Below are 21,392 nucleotides of genomic sequence, written 5' to 3' on the forward strand. Positions count from 1 at the left end.
TTGACTCTCCACGCTTGGTCACTTTTTCCTATATTTGTCCACTTTCCATGTCTTCCCATTCATATTTATAATACTTTTTCCTTTTGACATGGAGAAGGCAGAGTTTAAAAAGATTGCAATTATACATACTGAAGTCTCTCTACCAATCTCTGACTCTTAATAATTTCCCATGGAAGCAATAAAGAAGCTTGTACACTTGGAATCTCCGTCATTTAAACAGTAGATAAAGAAATATCAGTATTTTGGAGGACTAGATAGAGAGCAATGTTGTAAAACAACTAAATCTTATAAATCAATCTATGTTAAAACAAACAGAATTTTCAAGGTGAGTCGATAACCTGCAACCAGGTCTAATCAATAAAACTAATGCAATCCACAAAAGCTGAGCAAGTCAAATGAAAGAAATACCAAGAAGATTGGAGAGTCAAGAATCATGACAGATAGCTAAGATATATATATACGTAATGCTTTGAAGCAAAGAAATACCTGCACGACATGCCAGATGTACTTAAAGTATGGAACAGAACCACATACAAAATTCATATATACCACAGTAATCCAATTCCACGGTATTATACAGAAACACACATGCAGTGCTAACTTCTTTTCATCTGGCAAAGCCATCTTAGACATCACAAGATAAGAAACTAGTTTGTCCTAGTTCTCACAACATGATGTTCATTTACCTCGCAATTTTATTTCCAGATTGGAGGATGTCAGCCCATGGCATACTTCTGGGTCCATGCTCTGGCAGTCTCCTCATAGCGGGACCTCTGAGTCTTGTATATGTGGGCAATCTCAGGGACAAGGGGATCATCGGGGTTGGGGTCTGTGAGGAGAGAGCAGATTGACAAGAGAACCTTTGAGATGGTCAGGGCAGGGCTCCACTGCTCCTTGAGGATGTCAAGGCAGATGCTGCCATTGGAGTTGATATTTGGGTGATAAACCTTCACAGCCCAATGCAGGAAGTCAACATCTTAACATCAAAAAGCAGAAAAGTTTCTTCCAAGAGATTCAAACAAGAAGCAGATTTTGATTGCAAGTACCAGTATAATTTGTAAAGACATTCAAGCAAATATTATGCATACTCTGAAAGTGGCCTGAATTTAACAAGGATTTTACCATCCATTACCCGAAGTTCAATTTATCACACAATCAAATGAATATTTGTTTAACTGAGAAGTTTTATAAACTCCATCATCAAAGAGAACAATATCCACCTTTTTAGAAAAGTATCATTCAGGAACAAGCAAATAAAGACAGCGTACGCCAGTTATTGCTGTAATCTTATTGTGTTATTTGTTTAAGGTCATTTAAAAGTTAACTGAGAAATAGTCAGTCCAATATCCAGTATCAAGTCTATTAATCAACTCATTTGGCAGCAAGATGCAGCCATTTATTTGCATTGCATGTATAAACTTCTACTTGCCAATCATCTCCATTTGACTGGCCTCCACCATAAAATCATAAAAACTTGAAGGAGGATCAAGCTTCTGGAAAAAGATCTCAAGGACGAGATCTATACAGCAAAAGCAAATGATGTGCGATTGAATTGCATCACATTCAATAAACTGAACTTTGTTAATTTAATGTTCTTTAATTGTAGGCTTTTAAATTGAAATAATTAGGGTTTTTTTTAAGTCCAATAATAGCCAATCAAGGCCGTATCATAAGATCATTAAGTCCATAACTTTAAGAGTTGCAAAAATGATCGATTTAGTTGAAGGGCCAGTTATTATTCATGTTACTGTAACATACATAGTGATGCTACAGTACCCATGGGCTGTTAGGACTTAAGGAGTCAAAATTTTTTTTGTTTTGAATTTTTTTTTTTGAGGGATTTATTTCTAGCTTTTTAAAGAGTCCTAGAAGGACTAGAATTCATGAAATTGTGGGTCAAGTTTGAGAGTCTTTATAAAGTGTGTCCGACAAAAGGCTTCTATGCCCGTATTTTATGGTGAAAGGAATTGAAGATTCAAGGCCAAGTTCGGCCCCCATGTTTCCTCTTACTCTCCTCCCCTCTCCTCGTCTCTGTATTTTCTCCCACTTATTCCTTCTCTCTCTCTCTCTCTCTCTCAATCTTCTTCTTCTTTGTCTCATAAATCTGCTGTTTATCCCTTATTTTGGGCTTTGAATAGATCATATTGCTATCTACAAACTTCTGTGTACATTATTTAAGTTAATCTGATTACTGATTATATTTGATTTACCTGAGAGAGCTATGGATTGGGATTTGATTCATCTTCCCACATATAGGACACCCTAAATAGACATCCTTTTGAACAACCATTACCTTAAAATTCAAGTTTTCTTATTGACTATCCTAATCTCCGAACCTGGACTGCAAGCAATAAAGTCCTTCGTAACTCTAATCCATTGCCTCAAGGTCCATTATTGCATGTAGGTAGCCCTAACCTCCTGCTGTCCAACATCAACTATCCATAAACAAACTCCCTGAACAGGCAAATTAACAACCAGAAATCTTACTTGAGATATTTCCAGCCATATATGCCACCTTAGACACAGTTCAAGTCATTTATGAGCAAAATTATGCATCTAAGCCATTTCTATTAAATTATAAAAAATAATCTGTTTAATAACAAGAAAATATCTCACTCCAACAGTTTGAAATATTTAACCATCTAGTTTGTCTATAAAATAAAATAAAAAAAAATTAAAAAAATAATAATAACATATAGACAACAATTCACAGGACCACAACCTTCCAAAATCATCTCATAAGGCAGACATTACAACAGGATATATCAGCAGTCAAATAAAAAATTAGTAATAGAAAAGGCAAAAACACATAGATGCAGGAATCCTTGTACCTTGGTCTGGAAGTTGACCTTGGGAGGCTTGAATGGATAGTCAGGAGGGAAATGAATTTTCACAAAGAAGACCCCTCCTGAAAAAGGGCTTTCAGCAGGACCCATAATTGTTGCCTGCCAATGGAATAGATCCTCCCCAACAGGTCCAGCACTGCATGATGTTGGAGGATCTTTTTGCAAATCTAGAAGTTCCTTTTGAATTCGTTTGCTAGCCATAATGCCTGCTGATTCAAAAAGAAATAAAGCAAAATGGTAAATATCTTTAAAAATGTTATCATAAAGAAGATATCAGAAAATATGCAGTGGATGACCCAAGCATGAAACTTTCAAGAACACCTAAAAAGGAGACATATCTGATGAAAACTAGATGGTGAATCATTACAAATGAAATGATCAATTTGGTACACAATATGTCACACACACTGATCAGTAGAAAAGAAAGGAGATAGGAGTGAAATGTTAAATGGTTGTTCTCCACAATTCTACAAGGTTGTTTTCAGCAATTTAAATGCTCAACTCATTCACTTTCCTAATCAATGAAAGACTTCACTCAGATACTCTATGCTTTGGCCTCTCAACCACAAATGAAGAGTGCTCTTGCAAATTGTTGGTTAGTCAAGATCATATGTGTATTATGGTCCTTCAATCAGGTCCATTTATCTCATTTCTCAAGTGAGAAGACATCAACAAGTTATGGACTTGCTAGCTTTGGCAAACATTCATTGTCATTTCCCATCCATCTCTGCATGCAAATATACACATACATGAATAGAACACACATACATGTAAATAAGGATTCAGATCCCAACGGGACGTCCTGTGGAATTACAGGAAAAGGTACCATCCCACGCGTTGGGACAGGGCCGTCCCGCTAGTGTCCCGATCAGGACGCCTTGGGAAATCCTCTGTCCCAAGTGTCGGAATGGGGCAGGACAGTGGCGCGTCCCGTTTCATAAAAGAATCGGGACAGTCCTATCTCACGGGATTTAAAATCTTGCATGTAAATGCACAAGATGAGAAAATATGAGCATGCACACATTGCACATGGAATATGAAAAGAGTTAGTGCTCTGCAAAAATTAAGTCATTGCACTTCTGGAGAAACCCTTTTATCACAGGAACAAGACTGCTAAAGTTTAAAAGCTTATTAATTTGTTAAGAAATTATAGAAAACATACATTACCATAAGAAGACTTTCTTTATTAATAAGATATACACATGTGAGTTTAAATCATATGCAAGGATTTCAGCATTTGCAAATTAACATCACTAATCCCGATGGTCGGTGCATAGTTAGATATCTGAATCAATGATCCACAATGTCCATCATAATTCACAACAAGAACAAAAAGCCCCAAAACAAAATTTCACATGTTTTCTAGAAATGTTACCTATGCATCAAGCAATAATCCCTTAATCATCACTTAGTAGTTGGTCTTTTAATATAGAATAATTTATCTGTTTGAATGGCATAAACAACTGTTGCAATGCTAAGGCACTCTAAATCATACACTTATGACAACCATTGCTTGCTGATTTTCTAAGCCAATCTAGCAAAATCTAACAGTTGCAAAACTACTGTCTGCTCAAATGTCAAATCTCAAACAAATCATGTCTGCTTTACATGATGCCTATTATATGTAAGCATGCCATTGATTCTAGAGACAATGTTTCATCACAGCGATATTATCACATCTTTTAGAGCTTGTTCTATTCAAGTCATCCTAGTCCCCTTCTCAAGTCTTCCTTGGCCAAATTGAAGACCGCAAAAAAAATAGTGACTGTCATTGGATTTTGCAGCACATGATCTAAAAATCTTCCTCCATCCTCATCATCGGGATCATTGTTGCTAAATATTATATTCGTGATTCTAACCATATATAGGCAGAACTATAGAAGGGTCATATGTAACCTAAATTTCCAACTACCATTGCTATATGCACATGCTCCCTTTTATACTTTTGGGTTATCCATATAGAGCAACTGGTCTCCCTTCCTTTATATCATCAATTTGCCCTTGTGTTACCAATGGAGGGCGAGACCATCATCACCTTCCAAAAATAGCATTCTCCACATCAGCTCCTTTTTTTCTAAACCTTCTCATTCATCTCTAACTCTTTACGTGTAAACAAAAGGTAATATTGGAAACATCTCAGGATGTACAGGCCATTAGATTTGGAATAAACATTTATATGTTTCCACTGCACTCGCATTACATATAATCATCACAACGGAAAAAATTGATAACCCAAATCGAAGCAGCTTTTGAGCATCCAAAGTTACACTATAAACGAAATAGATCAGAAAAGGCAATGGCTGAGAATCTAAAATCTAGAAATTTAGCATCAATTGAAAGGGGCTTTTATTCTTCTTCCAAAAATAGGGCTTTTGTTGAAGAACGTACTCTAAATTTGACTGGAATAAATATGAGACCTCGACAGAGATCAAAAGAAAGGGAAAAACTTAGAGATCCAAATAAAACATTATAAATCAAATCGAAATCTGGAAAGCGCACCGAACCTAATGAAAGGCTAAATGATTTCACCCATACCATTAAACAAGACCTAGATCAACGAAAGTCAATGGAAAAAGGAGGAAAAAAGTTGCAAAGAAAAAAAGGATCATAAATGATCAAGAATTTCCAAACAAATCGATCTCAAACGAAATATAGTCATCAAAAATTTCAAAAGAAATCAATCTCAAACAACAGATAGTCTTAAATTCTATCGCAATAATAAGAACCAAAAAGAAAAAGAGAACATAATAACAAAAAACTAGATTCTTTATATCGACACCAGAATCTCCCTAAGATCCAAATGAAACCCACATCATTTCAATCAAATATCACCGGATCTCGTCCTGATCCAATTATAACCTCGTCTTTTGATCTAGAATTAGGAAACCAGTCAAAAAGACATACAAAAAAAGGGGAAAAAACATGCAGGATGCGTGATAGCAACAGATCCGAAACAACGAGGGTTGAGCTTGGATAAAAGGAGAGATCTGCTTACAAATGGGAAGATATCGATCGAGATGAAAGCCCTATTGGACGAAGAGCCCTCTTTCTGTGTGTGGGTGTGAATTCTCTCTCTGTGACAGAGAGAGCGCTAAGAATGGAACGGCGAAGAACGGACAATGATTGGAAAAATAAAAAATAAAAAAAGACACTAAGAAATAACGGCGAGCAACGGAGAATAATTTTCTTTTTTTTAAAAAAAAAGGAAAAGAAAAGCGATGGCGTTGCTGTTAGTAGAGGAAGACGTGGATCCGGTCACCTCCCTGCAAGGACGGGGATGTTAGACGTTTGCTTCACATGAAGTGCCTCCTGTGACCCATGAACGCAGGAAGACCGCCGCTTGCACTGATTCGCGCTTATAGACTAACATGTACTGCCCAAGTAAATGGTTGCTACGTGGTCACTGTGGCGATCATTAGGTAAAGCTGCACAATTGTAGCAAAATACCAGTATTCTAACTTAGCAATATCACGAGAGGGAAACCTTCCTAATTGATATGTTTATCTATTGGCCCTTTTTTTCTTTTTTTTTTTTCAAGAGTTACATGGTAGTTGTACTGTCTTCATCATTGTTGTTGTCTTTTTGTTGTTCCTTATATATGGGAGGTAGAAGTAGGGAACATATTTTCCTTTGGTTATAACACTTAAATACAAAAGTCCAAACTATAGATTCATCAAAATTTATTTATTTATAAAAATTATATTATTTTTTAATAAAATTATATTACATTGAAGAAGTCTAATGGAATATTAAGCATATGTGTTGAAAAATCATGCATAGTAAATTATTTAACTAATCCTCCCATATTTATCTGTCACTATTGTTATTTTTCAACCACCGCAAAGATCCGAACCCTTTATTTTTGTTAGTACCAAAATTCGTTGATGCCGTATTCGTTAAAGTTGCAGGTGTGAAACAAGATCTCTGGATGGTGTACCTGTAAAAAGTATAAATCGTAAAGTGTTCCAACGGAGGCTCTCCGACGCTCAAATCAGCTAGTAGAATCAAGATAGAGGAGCGTGAGGCTTAAAAAAATTGCCTACCTGAGATTCCTCATTTTGTCTCTTTTTATAGATGGAGGTCGGAGCTATGGTTGGCAGATGGACTGACATGATTATACGAGATTTAAGATAGATTTTGCATAATACATCAACCATTTCAGAGATTTCCGCATCATGGAGATCATGATTGTCTTATCTATTTTCTGACAGTTATTATCTAATTAGTATCAATTTTTTGAATTTTGATTTGATTGGTTTAGACCAACCAGGACTCGATGTTGGCCGATGATGAGTCGGAACTATATGTTGGTCGAGTAGGAATTAAGACTAAATTATGGACAACCGCTCAATGAGGGATCGATCAAAGATACTGACCGATCAAGGATCGGATCAACACTGGCCGATCAAAGATCTGATAGTCTTTAGTTGAAATTATCGAGTTTGGACGAGCGAATTATAATCGATTATTTGTACGGCTGAGATGTACTGGCACAGACTTAATGGGTTGGATATCTTTCAATCCCTTTGTATTATTGGCCCACTCTAACATTCCCTCAACATTTTCTATGAACTGTTGTTGATAAATTGCAAACACTTTATTTTACAGTATGTTATCTGTGTGCTGATACATATACACACACATATGATTAGAATTTCCATCGATGATTACAACTCTTGACCTAAATGTTCCTTTCAGGACTGCTAGAGCCCAGAGGATCTCCAAGTTCCAGCCGGGCATTAGGACGATTTCCCACCGGTGACGGGATCCAAAACGACCAGGAGGTCACGTGACCAAAGAGTGGATGAAGGGACCCGAGAAGCGCTTTCCTTTGTAAAAATAGAGCACACCCTTAAAATAAGTCCAAACTAAGAACTCGGCGCCCCCATAACTGCCGATCCACAAGTCCAAAATAAATTAACCAATAATCGACTTGGGTTTTGTGTTGGGGCTTATTCCAGTGATCTTCAGAGGCGTGCTGTCTCGTAACCGCCCGCCATTAATCTATTGTAAGAAATGGAGGTGGCGATGTCTCATTGGCAACGCAGAAGGCTTCCGAAGCGTGAGCGACAATATTCTTCTACCGAAATTATCCCCAGTTGCTTTACTTTCGAACCTTCATGTCCTCGGCCTGTGACCCGTGTCGACTTCAGTGCTGTTTAGGTACATCCAGCGGACAGCTTCCACGAACAAATCAGTCGGGCGGCGACTGCCACGGTTGACCGTTTCAGCCTTTCAGGCTCCTGAATCCAAAAAAGGCCGCGCTATGAGACCAACCAACGTTCTCGTAACAGCGGTTTCCATGGTTTTATGAAACCTATGCTGCAAAAAAATCGTTTTGTGTACAAAGTTACCATCATAATGGTGTCATATAGCAGTCATAACTCTAATAGCCACTAGTTAATCTCGCCATTTCCTGAGTAAATTTACTTTCAAGTATCAACAAAAACAAATGACATTTTACTAATAGCAGCCAAAATGATATTGTCAGAAACCTGGTTCTCCATGAAATCATGGTCTCTGGAGTGCCTCTCTGTAGACCAGCAATCAGAGCAATAATTAGAAAAAGAGCTACAGCCTACATACCAACCTCATGAGACACCCTATGAGCATCAAATGTGGAAACACCTGGTACCTGCAACCAAATACCCCAGTCCACACAGAGCACAAGCACACAAAGCCCACATAACTAACAACCGACCTACCTTGGGGCATATGTAGCCCGTTATAGCAACAAAGGCACAAGGCCCAAACCAGGAAAACCTGGCCCGATAAGTCCAGGATGCCGACATCCTCACAGGCCTTTCCTAGCTGAGAACAAGACTAGATGGATGACATAGACCATATAGCCGATCAATTTGGCTAAGAGAAACAAGCCGACATGTCAAACTCTAAGAAACTAATGACATCGGTATAATTAATCATCATTAAACTTGTAAGAAAGAAAACAATATCAAACCAATGAACATGGGAGAAATAGAGACATCATCAACCATTAAAATGACGACTTTAGTTTGAGTATAGAAGTTTGAAATTTCCATGGGTCTACTTCAATAATGTCTTAAGAGCAACATCTTATGTATGGATAAGTTCTCAAAGTCTAAATCTATTCTCATGCCGGACTTCGCTTTCCATGAAGCATCAGAATCCAAATGCACATCTATATCTATGCAGAACTGAGGACCTAATTCATCTCAGACATGCTAGAAGTTTTTATTGTATTGCAGCATCTCATTCCAGTAACTTTACGCCCTCATTGCTCTCTCCTGATAAACCTGTACAACAACAACAAAAAAGGTACAATGTTAATTAAGTTCAGAGAATAGGTTCCAACTCAAGAATAATGAGAAGCAGCAGCAAAAGTGAAAAAGGGGGAAAACTATTTTCAGGGATTACAGTTTTCATTAGCAGCTTTTCATGCTCTTAGACTGGTTTAAGAACTTCAAACTCACTTAATTGGGCTTAATTTCCATGATTTGCAACTGCACTTAAGTTGCATATAATATATAGAATTCCCAAGGACTAACAGAGCTGCCCAAACTGAGTGTCAAATACAACCATGTAGTGTCGTTTCAGTCCTTTCCACATAGCAACAACTATTCGGGGGAGATGGTGGAGATGCCAGCACCACAGCTCAAAACCTCGACCTCTTTCCATGTGGAGAAGGATGCCAAAGCTGAGGTAAGAGTAGTTGGTCTTTCCAACATACCAAAACTACATTGAGAATACTAAGATAGCTTTAATTGCTCTTACCTACTGCTTCTGGCTGTTACAAAAGAATGCACTGCTCTTGTTACTCTACTCTTTTGAGCATCTTGAATTCTAATCAAAATAAGTGACGAGAAAGGTTTCATAAAACGTTCATATAACTGCATATAATTAGTCGGATTCCCAGTAGTAGTGGTCGTGGATAGTATCTAGGATTTTAATATACAACTAGCCGTCCCACTCACATTTATGCAGTAAGTCAACTGAATGAAAAATCAAGATATACAACAATAATGACCGCCAACGTGCACATGCAATGACATGTTACACCTGGATGGATTTTTTCCCTTTGGATAACAAACCCCTACACCCTGTGCTGCACTCGTAAACAAAGATTATAGCAAGGACTGAAAATTTCGGTCCATTTATGAGTACCATATCATTGCCTCGCTCAGCACCCACTCGTTCCCACAACGACTGAAAGTTTCAGTCAATCCATGAATACTACATCATTGCCCTCACTCAGCAACCACTTGTTAAGGAGTTTGCTCACTGTTTAGAAAACAGTCATTTTTGTTTAATTTTTAAATATCCAATGAAACAAGTTAAAAAAACTAATCTTCAATATTTGCATCCAGGTAGGAAATCTATCTCCGGCATTTACATTTCATGTATTGCTGTATAACTTGCTTCATGATTTGGTTCAGCACAAGTTGAAATGCAGCAAAGTGAGAAGGAGATGGAAGCCACTGGCAAATAAATCAATAAAGGTATTACGGGTAACAGTTTTGATCATACCTCCTTTTCAGCCTTAGTGAGTCTGCTCCAGAGATATCGTATATGCCTGCTGATAGCCTTTTCTTTCCCAGGATACACAGGCTTCAGTATTGCATAATTCTCAGCAGCAAAGAAGTCATAGCCACTCAGGTTGGATCTGGGACGAGAAGGTGCCTTTCGAGACCTCCGACCATGGTAACTTGATGAACTTTGGATTGTACATGGCACAGGAGGAGAATGATACACAACACCTTTCATGGTGTAAGAACCAAAATTTGCAGTCACTAGATATCCATATTCAAATTTCCCATAAATGTTGCCAGTTATCCGAGTGCCTTTTCGTAAGGGGGGAATTTCTGTATATCAGAAGCCAGTCAAAAGCCTAAAAATGAGTTGGGCACTTCAAGATCATATAACATATGTTCATCCATATATAAAATGCATAAAGTATGACTTGGAGAGGAGAAAATGAGGTGCATAAATTCATTCTTTTTTGAACAAAAGGGTTGAGGAAGTGTCTCATGGATAGAATTTACAAGAGAAGAATCAGAAACTTTCCACTGGGCAAAACTACCAGCCACAGGCCTTTAAAATTGCACTAACGGCTTAGATACAGCTTCCAAGACATCCACAAATATATTCGTATTACACAAGGATCAGCATGCTAGTACCAGTCTAGACGCAACATTCTGGACTGAAAACAATTCCTGATCTGCATTCATTTAGCCTTAGGGAACAAGTATCTCCATAAAGCAGGGATGCATGAATTTTCATGGCTATGACCACTTTCATAAAATACTATGTATTTTATGAATGCAGATCCTCTTATTTCTACCATATAACACTGACCTGAGATAGGGAGTTGCGAGCTTACCGCTTGTCATCTCATTCACAATATCTCATGTAACGTAGAATACTAGACTCTAGAGAGAGATGTCCCCACATTTTATATAGACATGTCTAGAAAGACATGCACAATGGGAAAAAGCAGCCGCAGAAAAGGAAATGAAAGCAATAGCAGGGCAACGGTAAAAAAAAGGAATTGCTTTAAGAACATTCATTATGAACATGTTTTTGAAAACCATTCACTATTTGGGTAACTACTCCATAACGATATCATCTATCATAACAATGAAAACCCTAATCTCCCCAACCAGATCCATAAGACCCTCAATAGAACCCCCTTTATGTGAAATCCATTTATTTCACTACTTAACAAATTTAGATCCCTCAGACATGCCCAAGACAACTATAAGAAAAACCATACATTCTAAAAAGTAACAAGCGTAACGGCTTCATGCATTAAAGAGATATGGATCGGTAATGCTGGTGCAACTAAGTGGAAGGTGCACTGAAATCAGATGGGATCAAATCACTGTAGAATTTTCAAGCAGGATCAAGCCATCAATGGATCAAACAAAAGAATGTCCAAGGTACCAAAAGAGAGAACCAACATCATCATGTAACAACAATATCATTATGCCAGTGGAACAGAATTTACCAAAGCAATAGTTGAACTCATGGTCAAACTATATTTTCATTTTCAGCTACATCAGCAAATTAGTCTTTTAAGGCAAAGTATGACATGGTCACAGCAAGGGAAACAGAAGCGAAAGAAAAGAAAATTGTTTTTAAGTCCAACCTGTCAGTAGCTGGTCTTTGATGCTGCTATCCTCGGTTGATGTTGTGGAAACTTGTTGCTGAGATGCCTCCGATCCAGTAACAGGATTAGCATCTGGTGAAGCTATTATCATGCCTGCCTGAGGGTGCAGTGGTTCTGACTGATTAACAGGTTTGCCAGCTGGCAAAATGAAAAGGAAATAGAAAGCTTAAATTAGCAGGTGCTTGTTCCACACACACCATCAGGTGAAATAAAAAGGGATATTCAATGTGACATTCTATGTTTGTTATCGAAGTTAACATACCAGATACAGAGTCAGAAGAACCTTTATTTCCAAAATAATAGACTTGTTCATAGCTACGAAGCAAGGACATATAGTACTTGCGTAATACAAATGATGCATTTGTGATTGTTGAAGGAAAATTGAAGGCGGCTACTACATCCCTCCATTTGCGATCTCTTATGACCTGAGGCAATTAATATACATCCACAGCAAAATAAACAAAGCACACAATGAGCATTCTTGTTGTTCAAACACTGCAAGCTAAGAAACTATCAATATTCAACATTATCCTAATGCAATATTTACATGATTATGTATAAGAAAAACAGTCCACAGCCAGTATCACCCTAATGCAATGTTCGTATGTTCATATATATGATGAACAGCAGCAGGAACCCTCACAAAACGAAGATAAAATTCTAGCTAAAAAAGAGATGGTAACAACTAATCCACAAGTCTAGTTACAGAAACAGCAAATGAGTTTAAAATTGTTTCCCAATAGACAATGTGATGATAGACCATATATAAAACATTCTCATTCAATATATTCTCTGATTGCCACAAGCAAAAAAAGGGCCTAATGAAACAAATATTATATCAAAATCACATATTCCATTGTGTCAAAATGCATATAACTATGGCATGTCTCAAGAGTGAAAAAGCTGTGTATGCATTGACACTTAATTACTGTATTGATATTATAATTATCCACTAAGTCAACAATTTCAGCGAACCACTTAAAAAAATAGTCTAGATAAAATAAACAACTGCAAAAGTCACTTAGTATTTGTCATGAAAATAAGAATAATAAACAAAAGAACTATAAATGTATACCATCTTCTCCATTTTCTAGAGACATATAAATGAGAGATATCCACTGCAATGCTACCCTCTCTGAAATGAATAAAACTGCATTTAAATTCTATCTCACTTGTAGCTACAGTTTCAGGTTAAAACACCACCTTCAACCATTATGCAGTTTAAGTGCCTCCCTGAAAAGGCATGGTAGGGGAGGTTGATGGGTTTGAAAATCATTGAAGTTTGAGAAAATTAGAGGCGTCACTTATAAGATATTACATCACATACACATATATCAAAATAAATCCAGACAAGTCAAATGCTAAGACTAAGATAAGACTGTAAAGGAAAAAAGAGAAAATCGGCAAATTCGTCCTGCGAATGTAATTACAGATGGCATCTTTTCACCTACAATTTCCAGTCCACCTCGGGAAGTAACTTCTGCAAAAAGACGATGAAGATCGAGGGGCCTTCCTCCCATTGTAGGCACCCTAAGCAACAAAATATATAAATATGCAAGAAAAAGCAAGAAAAATATTAGAATTTGAGACCTCAAAATCCAACTAATTATGCAATTGGCTGATGAAAAATTAAATCATCCAGTAAGACAAGCTTAATTTTTTTCATGATAATAGTACATCTGAGCCAATGCACACCAAGTGTTAACATTACACTACAAGACCAGTTCTGCACTTTTGGGGGCTTTGCCTTCGATATGAACTGATGAAGAAAGAGGACCCCGGAGACCCTCAAATAACAAATAAGGACCATGAATTAACATAGTTGAATAAGCACTACATATGACAGGTTGTCATACAGCAAAAGGTTGAACTAATGTATAGTTATTAGTTTTCAGAAGACATACTGTCAAGATAGATGGAGCCCTGAGATCAGAGGAAGTGAAGAAACAAACCAGAGATCAATATGTTGATTGAACTTTGAGAAATCTTGACTACTTATTCATATATGGTAGTTAACATAAGAGTACGTGCTCCAGAAAGTGAAAGTCTCTAAAATATAAAATTATGCTACCCAAGTGAAATTACAAGCAAACATTTAGTGAAGTTTTAGGCCAAAGCAATCTCTGAAAACAAATACAAAAATGGAAATCACTTCTTCTAGTTCCTTACAAATTCTGTCGCACCCTTAATAACATTCATTCCGAAGAGAATATATCCAGAGGTTTAATTAACCCAATTTTCCATGCTTAAATGCATCTTACTCTTGCTAAAGTAGTGGTTGCAATTTAACAAATCTTGGTAAGTTATAAGACAATTTTTTAAGACCTCTAAAATCATCCTTGCCCTGCTTTTTCACATTTTCTTATTGCCTGTCTTCCCTAAGGCTTCTGTCCTAGGAAATAATTCATGCTCACAATTTTTGACAGCTTTCCTCCCAGATAATAATACGATTATTCAAGCTTATAGATTAATAAGACAGCAAGATGAGAATAAACTTCCAGAAGACAAAGTTTGACATCAAAACCCAAAGATAGCACTTTGAAATGATATTATAATAAAAATCTAAATAAGAAGCTTCATGTCATGCCATATATAGTATGTGTGTGTGTGTGTATAATGATTGAAACTATATATAGGCAAACAAATATATTCTTATGGGCCTGTGGTGATAATTGAGTTCTGATCCTCTCTAGTCTGGAGCTGACCAGAGAGAATTAGTTCTAGAATCATGGCCATCCATTTATCACACGATAACATGCATGTGTGGGCCCCATGCAGTATTGCAGCACACCAACCCATGCACTGCATTGGCCCAATGCAATCACAGCCATCACACAATACACGAATGGCTGTGATTGCAGAACTGAAGTCTCCAGTTCTACCCTGAACTGGAGAGGAATCAGACTCATGACAATCCAAATCCAACCAACTCCAAGTCTGTTATCTTTATGTCGTTCATTCCCAACTCTCCTAGAAGGCCCTAAGAAAAATTTTACTTGGGTGTTCTTGCCCATTATTTCCATCCTAAAATTCTCGCTATCTTTGAAGGGCTCGATATTTCTAGCTGCACACTAACTATGGACATAGCGTTGAATAGAAGAATAGAAGAATAGAAGAATAGAAGATCAAGAAACTAGACTTAGGAATCAGCTCATGAATCTTCAGCAAATAAATGAAACTCAATATGCCACTCCAAGTCAAATCCATGAGCACTATATCGGGCAAATGTTTGTTAAATTTCAATCCTCTTAAATGCATAAGAAGAGCTTAATAAGAATGGCTCGAAAATAGAAAGGAATGCCTACTTATGCTATGCAGATCCAGTAGATAATACCCGATAGGCATACACGGCGAAACAACATGGATCAACTGGAAGAGATTCTAAGCTAGAAAAATTACAAATTAATAGTACCTGTACAGATTTCTCCTACTTTAAATTTTCCTATGGAAAAACATACCGATTGAAGAAATGAAAATAAACAATGGCAATAAGATATACATAAAGAAAACGATGATCAATTTTGGAAAAAAAAAAAAAGTAACTTCAATTAACAGAACGCACCAAGTGCACATAACACAATCATAATGATCTTAATGCTAACTAAATAAGAATCACTTCAAACGATCACTTCAAAAAAACTACTCACACAATCATTCCATACCAGAAAATGTAGAAAACAGTGTACAATAACAAAAGGTACATTAATAACCTGTTTCCAAATCTTACAGAGATGAGAAATGCTCAAATGCTAATTTCAAACCACAAAAAACTAAATTCCAGTGAAAATAAGCACACTATAATCCACCATCACAGCACGTTAGAAACAGAAAATTGAACAGAATATTGCAGAAAATTAAAACCCTCCTATGCATTGCATGGACAATAAAAGCTCATTTTGCATGAATATGCACATGTATAGCACTTATAGTAACCCATAGAAAACAATCTAAAGAATCCACATGGGATAAACAATCTATAAGCTATATTGGCATCCATCAGAAAGGGAAACCTGGCTGAATGATGAAAACGAAAGATATTAAACCTAATTCCACATTTGACTGGAAAAAATGCTCACTTCTAGATCCATAAGCACATGGAATCAATTATAATAAATCCAAAAAGCTAAAACCCACTTAAAATAAGCACTCTATTAACTAACTTCACTTCCATTTAAAAACAGAAATTCTACCAAACATTCAAAACAAGTATTGAAATTGATCTATATTCCACATACCCAACCACCCCTCTCCCACCAAAAAAAAAAAAAAAAAAATGCTCACTAAGCATCTATCTTTATATGTAATCCACTCCTATTAATCATATATATATATATATATATATATATATATATATATAACTCACTTCCCGCTTCCACCAAAAGTCCATATAACATCTAAAATCACAAATCGATAACAGAAGATAAGAACACAGTGCTCGTGAGGCAAAGTTGCTTTCACAAATTTGATTCAAGCCGGTTGAGTAATATCATGAAAAAATTCCTGAAACAGTGAAAACCAAAAACAAAAAGGGAAAAAAAAAAAAACAAAAACACATATTTTGCATCTAACTGCATGTAATCGATTAAAAAGAAACCAAAAAATGAATTAGAAATTCACTTGAAATGAGCATTGTAAAAACTCCATCAACATTCATCCGGAAATAAAAAAGATTATCACATTAGTGTAGGGAAAGAAGTATGGGTATCCACTTCCCCCTGACACTACGAGATTGCATTATATCATCCAGAATCAAATTTTGACAATAGAAATACAAGAACGTAGAGATCATGATAAAAATCCATCGATAAAAATCGTTCAGAACGACTTTTACCAATAAAACCATGAAAACAAAGCACGAGAACTCGCTTCCACATTCCACAGACAACAAAAAACTCATGTTTTGCATCTGTGGATGCAGGTAACGGATCAAAAAATCGAGGCCGAAAAAAAAAAAAAAAACTTCCACAACACCTGGAAACAAGCGCTCAAACAGAGCGAGTCTATGGAGCTGCTGAAGGGTTTCCACGAACACCGTTCACCAAAAGATCACATACCTCGATCAAAAAAATCTAAACTTTTTAATACCGTGGTATTCAAAATCAAAACTTGACAAGAGATACCCAAGAAAACAGCAGTCATAAGAGAAACCCGCTCACATAAACTTGGTTCCGGCCGATCTATGGAGCTTCTGAAGGGTTTCCACGAACACCCTTCCATCTGATATCACCTTCTCGTACGTTGCCTGTGGCGTTATGCTCAGGATTTGGGATGGCTGGGTTTGGACTGGGGTGGCCTTTGGTGGTGGTGGTGTTATAGGTGGTGGGCAGCTACTGTCTTTGGACATTTTGTTTTTCTTCGATTTTTTTAACAGAGGTAAAGAGGAATAGTGGGTAGAAAGAGGAGTTTGGCCTAAAAAACACCAGTGTTGCCCTAAAACAAAGGAGCATAAGATAAAGATGCTCGGAAAGGAGGCTAGATGGGTATTTAAAGGCACTGGGGACCGGACATTCCATTCTGGTAAGTGGTATCTACTGGATATATATGAATGAGATATTCTTATCAAAAAGAGAGAAGAAAAGATATGAATAAGATCTGGAAAGGAACAGAGAATAGAAATCCGTGGGAGGATAAAAGAGTCCGCCGATGTCAATCCATTACAACGGCGGCAGTGCCACCTTGGCACGGATGGTCGTTACCGGAACTCTTCCCCTGGGGTCCATTATAAAATATATCAATCGAATGGCTAGGATAAATTTATCATTGGTTAGAATAAATCGATTGCCAAGGGGTTTTATTCTAACTTCTAAATAATATTTCCCTAAACTCCGAGGAGTCCTATGGCTTTTTTTCTTAAAAAAAAAAAAAGAAATTATAAACAAAGTTATGTGGATGATGTATAGCGCTTCCATTGCAAGTGTATTGATGCAATAACCACGTGACGCATCCGCAATCTGAATCAAGTAAAAATTCAGATAGATGCTAAAAAATATTTTTTTATAAATAACATGCCGCTGTTTTAAATAATTCTAGATCGGAAGGTTGCATGTTTGATTTACGTCGGCTTCAATTTTATAAAATAGTGTTTTTTTTTTATCCCGAAAAAAAGGTTTTTTCCCTTTTTTTTTTTTGTGAAAAACTTTTGTAAACCTGTTTAAGAATCATTTTTAGAACTTTTTAATTTTAAAGAACTTCTGTTTGTTTGTTTCCCCAATTTTTTAGAAAAAAACTAATCTTTCGGACAGTTTAAAAGAATTCTAATGTCACCTGGTTTGGAAGATTATTTTTGGAATTGTTTAGAAACTTTTTCTGTTTTCAAAAAATTCATCAATTTCTTTGTTTCCTATGGTACTTCATGACTGATTAATTTTGCTTATATAAATTTTTCATTAATTTTTAAAAAATGAGCCATTTTTTGATGTATTTTTTTTTCCAAGGCATTTTTTATCTGATCGATTTTGCTTATGTAAATGATTACAAAACTCAAGAGACATCTAATTAACAAAAATTTTTGTACTTTATTATGTGGTGCTCAGTTAGTTATTTTTTCTATTTGTTTAGTACTTAATAAATTATTTGATATATTTTAAAATTTATTTCAGAAACTTTTTCCAACATATTTGTTTTGCATCGCACTTCTTGATAGCATGTTTGGCATCATTTTTATTTCTTATGTGAAATAAAATTATAGAAACCAAGGCAAAAAAATATATTTCATGATATTATTTTTCTATTTCTCAAGAATTATGTTCAATATTTCTAAAAAAAATAAGAATTTTTTATTTTTACTATTGTTTAAAAATAAAATATTTATTTTTTTTATCACTATCATCTTCATCATCACTATCATTGTTATTACTGTGACTGCCAATATTTTTGTTGTCTCTACTATTGGCATTGCTGTCTTTGCTACCTTTACTACTAACTTGATTGATTTGCTTTTATATGCAACTATAAAATTAGACATTAATATAATCAATAAAAACTTAGAAACAAGAGAACCAAAATTTTTGTTTATATCTAATTTTGCATTTCTTGTTTTATTATTATTTCTTTATTATTTTTTATATATATTCTAATTTTTATCCTTTTAATCTTATTGATGCATTTGATTTTATATTTTTAGTTAATCTTTTTTTTTGTTATTAGTACATTTATTTCTATCAAAAAATAAAGAAAACAAAATGTAATAAATAATTTAATTTATTTGATTATCATTATTTTTTTAAAACAGGCATGGCATATATAATCAATTCCATCTATTGCTTTTTATACCGAGAATACCCTTTAATTATATTTATTTTTAAAAAATATATTAATTATATCGATAATTTTCTTACCTACATCCATATCTTCTTTTTTTTTTTTCCTTTTCCAAATAAACTATCATCATCCTGTTCTTTTCTTCCTCCCCGAGGTGCTTGTATGTGCTCAGTGACTTTATATATATATATATATATATATATATATATATATATATATATATATATATATGTATATATGTATATATATATATGTATATGTATATATATATATGTATATATGTATATATATATATACACACGTGCAAATGAATAGCCGTTTGAAACGAATAACTATTCTTTCTTAATTTTATTATTTTTATAGAAAAAATATTTTTTTAAAAAAATATTTTAATTTTTTTGTATAACTTCCTTGTGTGTCTCCGTGCACTCTCTATCTTTTTTTTTCAATTATTTTATACCTCTTTCTAATTGGATTTCCAAACAAATTAAATTATCTTCTCTCAATTTCAACTCATTAGACTAGTTATTTATATTAAAAATATATTAATTATCCAAGTAACTTCTGTCTTTTTCGAAAGAGACTATCACCCTCTTTCTTCTCTCTTCCTCTCTTTGGCTTAATAACTTTATGCATATATGTGCACACGCATATAAATAACCATTTCAAATCAATAAATATTTTTTCTTAATTTTATCATTTTCTATGCAAAGAATATTCTTTTAAAATGTTAATTTTTTTATATAACTTCCTTGCCCATCTCCATATGCTCTCTATCCTCATTTCTTAATCAAATTAGATCTCTTTCTAATTGGACTTCCAAACAAATTAGATTAGCTTTTCTCTAATCCAATTCAATAGATTAATTATTTATCTTTAAAAATATATTAATTATTCTAGTAACTTCCTTTCTCACATCCATTTGCTTTTATCCTTTTCGAAATAAACTATCATCATCTTTTTTTCTCTTTTCCTCTCTTTTGTACAAGCATAGGCTCAATAACTTCATGCATGTATGTGCACATGCATATAAAATAACCGTTTCAAAACAATAAATATTTTTTCTTAATTTTATTATTTTTTATATCAAAAATATTTTTAAAAAAAATATATTAACTTTTCCATGTAACTACTTTGTTGTCTCCGTGTGCTTTCTATCCTTCTTTCCCAGTCAAATTAGACCCCTTTCTTATTGGACTCCTCGACAAATTAGGCAATCTTCTCCCTAATCCAACTCCTTAAGCTCTATTATTTATTTTTTTAAAAAAAAATTATTAATTATCCAAGTAACTTTCTTGGCCACACTATCACCAATAAGCACGGGCTTAATGACTTTATATATATATATATATATATATATATATATAATCATTTAAAATCAATAAATATTCTTTCTTAATTATTATTTTATATACCAAAACTATTTTTTTTTAATATATATTAATTTTTTTATACAACTTCCTCACCGTCTTCATGCACTCCCTATCCTCCTTTCCCAATCAACTTAAACCCCTTTCTAATTGGACTCTCAAACAAATTAAACTATCTTCTCTCTAATGTAACTCGTTAGACTCTATATTACAAAACAAGTGGACAATGGTAATTATGAATTGGTTACCCACCCACTATAATGTATTTATTGTTTGTTTGTTTATGCTTAAATATTTTTGGTTATATTTAGATGGCTCTAATTAGCTTTCCAAAAATGATAATTCAGACCTTTTCACCAATAATTGTGAATCACTATCTATCCTCTTTTATAAGCTCATAAAACTCCAAAATAGATTGGATAGACTCTTAACCTCTTTCTCTAATTAGACTCTCAAACAAATTAGACTATCTTTTCTCTAGTTTGACTCATTAGACTCTATTACTTGCTCTCTCTTCTCCCCAATGTACATTGCACGTGTAAGGTTGCTAGTGTATTAAAAAAAAAAAAAAAAAAGGGAAAGAAACAAGGGAACAAGGTAATCATAAATTAGTTACCCATCTGATATAATTTATTTATTTGTTTATTATTTATGCTTAAATATTTACAATTAAACTTAAATGGCTCTAACTAGCACGCCAATAATGATGAGTTGGACTTTTCACCAAATATAGGTAAAGCACTCTCTATCCTTTTTTTCCCCACCACG

The 21,392-nt window shown here is 34.9% G+C and overlaps 2 protein-coding genes across 4 annotated transcripts; both read right to left on the minus strand.

Annotated features, from left to right (window-relative positions):
- Positions 1–434: 434 nt before the first annotated feature.
- On the minus strand, positions 435–6,152 carry LOC105039520 (ubiquitin-conjugating enzyme E2 8). Of its 3 annotated transcripts, none has more exons than XM_010915697.4 (3): positions 6,106–6,152; positions 2,832–3,052; positions 435–947 (listed from the first exon to the last, which is right to left on the minus strand). In XM_010915697.4, the coding sequence occupies exons 2-3, from the start codon at positions 3,045–3,047 to the stop codon at positions 717–719; spliced, it is 447 nt and encodes a 148-aa protein (XP_010913999.1). In that variant the 5' UTR covers positions 3,048–3,052; positions 6,106–6,152; the 3' UTR covers positions 435–716. The 3 variants fall into 3 exon arrangements, with proteins under 3 accessions (XP_010913999.1, XP_010913997.1, XP_010913998.1); XM_010915695.3 differs by lacking the exon at positions 6,106–6,152 and adding an exon at positions 5,842–5,999; XM_010915696.4 differs by lacking the exon at positions 6,106–6,152 and adding an exon at positions 5,842–5,999 and having other exon boundaries at positions 2,832–3,055.
- A 2,662-nt stretch (positions 6,153–8,814) lies between these two features.
- LOC105039521 (high mobility group B protein 15) lies at positions 8,815–17,509 on the minus strand. Its single transcript, XM_010915699.4, has 6 exons — positions 17,151–17,509; positions 13,446–13,524; positions 12,257–12,419; positions 11,974–12,132; positions 10,353–10,687; positions 8,815–9,121 (listed from the first exon to the last, which is right to left on the minus strand). Exons 1-6 carry the CDS (start codon positions 17,336–17,338, stop codon positions 9,092–9,094), a joined length of 954 nt encoding a protein of 317 aa, XP_010914001.1. The 5' UTR covers positions 17,339–17,509; the 3' UTR covers positions 8,815–9,091.
- Between the last annotated feature and the right edge of the window lie 3,883 nt (positions 17,510–21,392).

The sequence above is a fragment of the Elaeis guineensis genome, chromosome 1 (assembly GCF_000442705.2).
Source record: "Elaeis guineensis isolate ETL-2024a chromosome 1, EG11, whole genome shotgun sequence".
NCBI classification, from domain to species: Eukaryota; Viridiplantae; Streptophyta; class Magnoliopsida; order Arecales; family Arecaceae; genus Elaeis; species Elaeis guineensis.

Bases quoted from the DNA above. Each gene is read 5' to 3' on its own strand.
- LOC105039520 (XM_010915697.4), bottom strand. From the start codon at position 3,047: ATGGCTAGCAAACGAATTCAAAAGGAACTTCTAGATTTGCAAAAAGAT. The intron at 948-2,831 runs GTACAAGGATTC...TGGGCTGTGAAG, and splicing joins AGGTCAACTTCCAGACCAAG to GTTTATCACCCAAATATCAA.
- LOC105039521 (XM_010915699.4), bottom strand. From the start codon at position 17,338: ATGTCCAAAGACAGTAGCTGCCCACCACCTATAACACCACCACCACCA. The intron at 13,525-17,150 runs GTGAGCGGGTTT...TTTGTTGCTTAG, and splicing joins TCGGCCGGAACCAAGTTTAT to GGTGCCTACAATGGGAGGAA. The intron at 10,688-11,973 runs GTTGGACTTAAA...TCTGATATACAG, and splicing joins CAAAGACCAGCTACTGACAG to AAATTCCCCCCTTACGAAAA.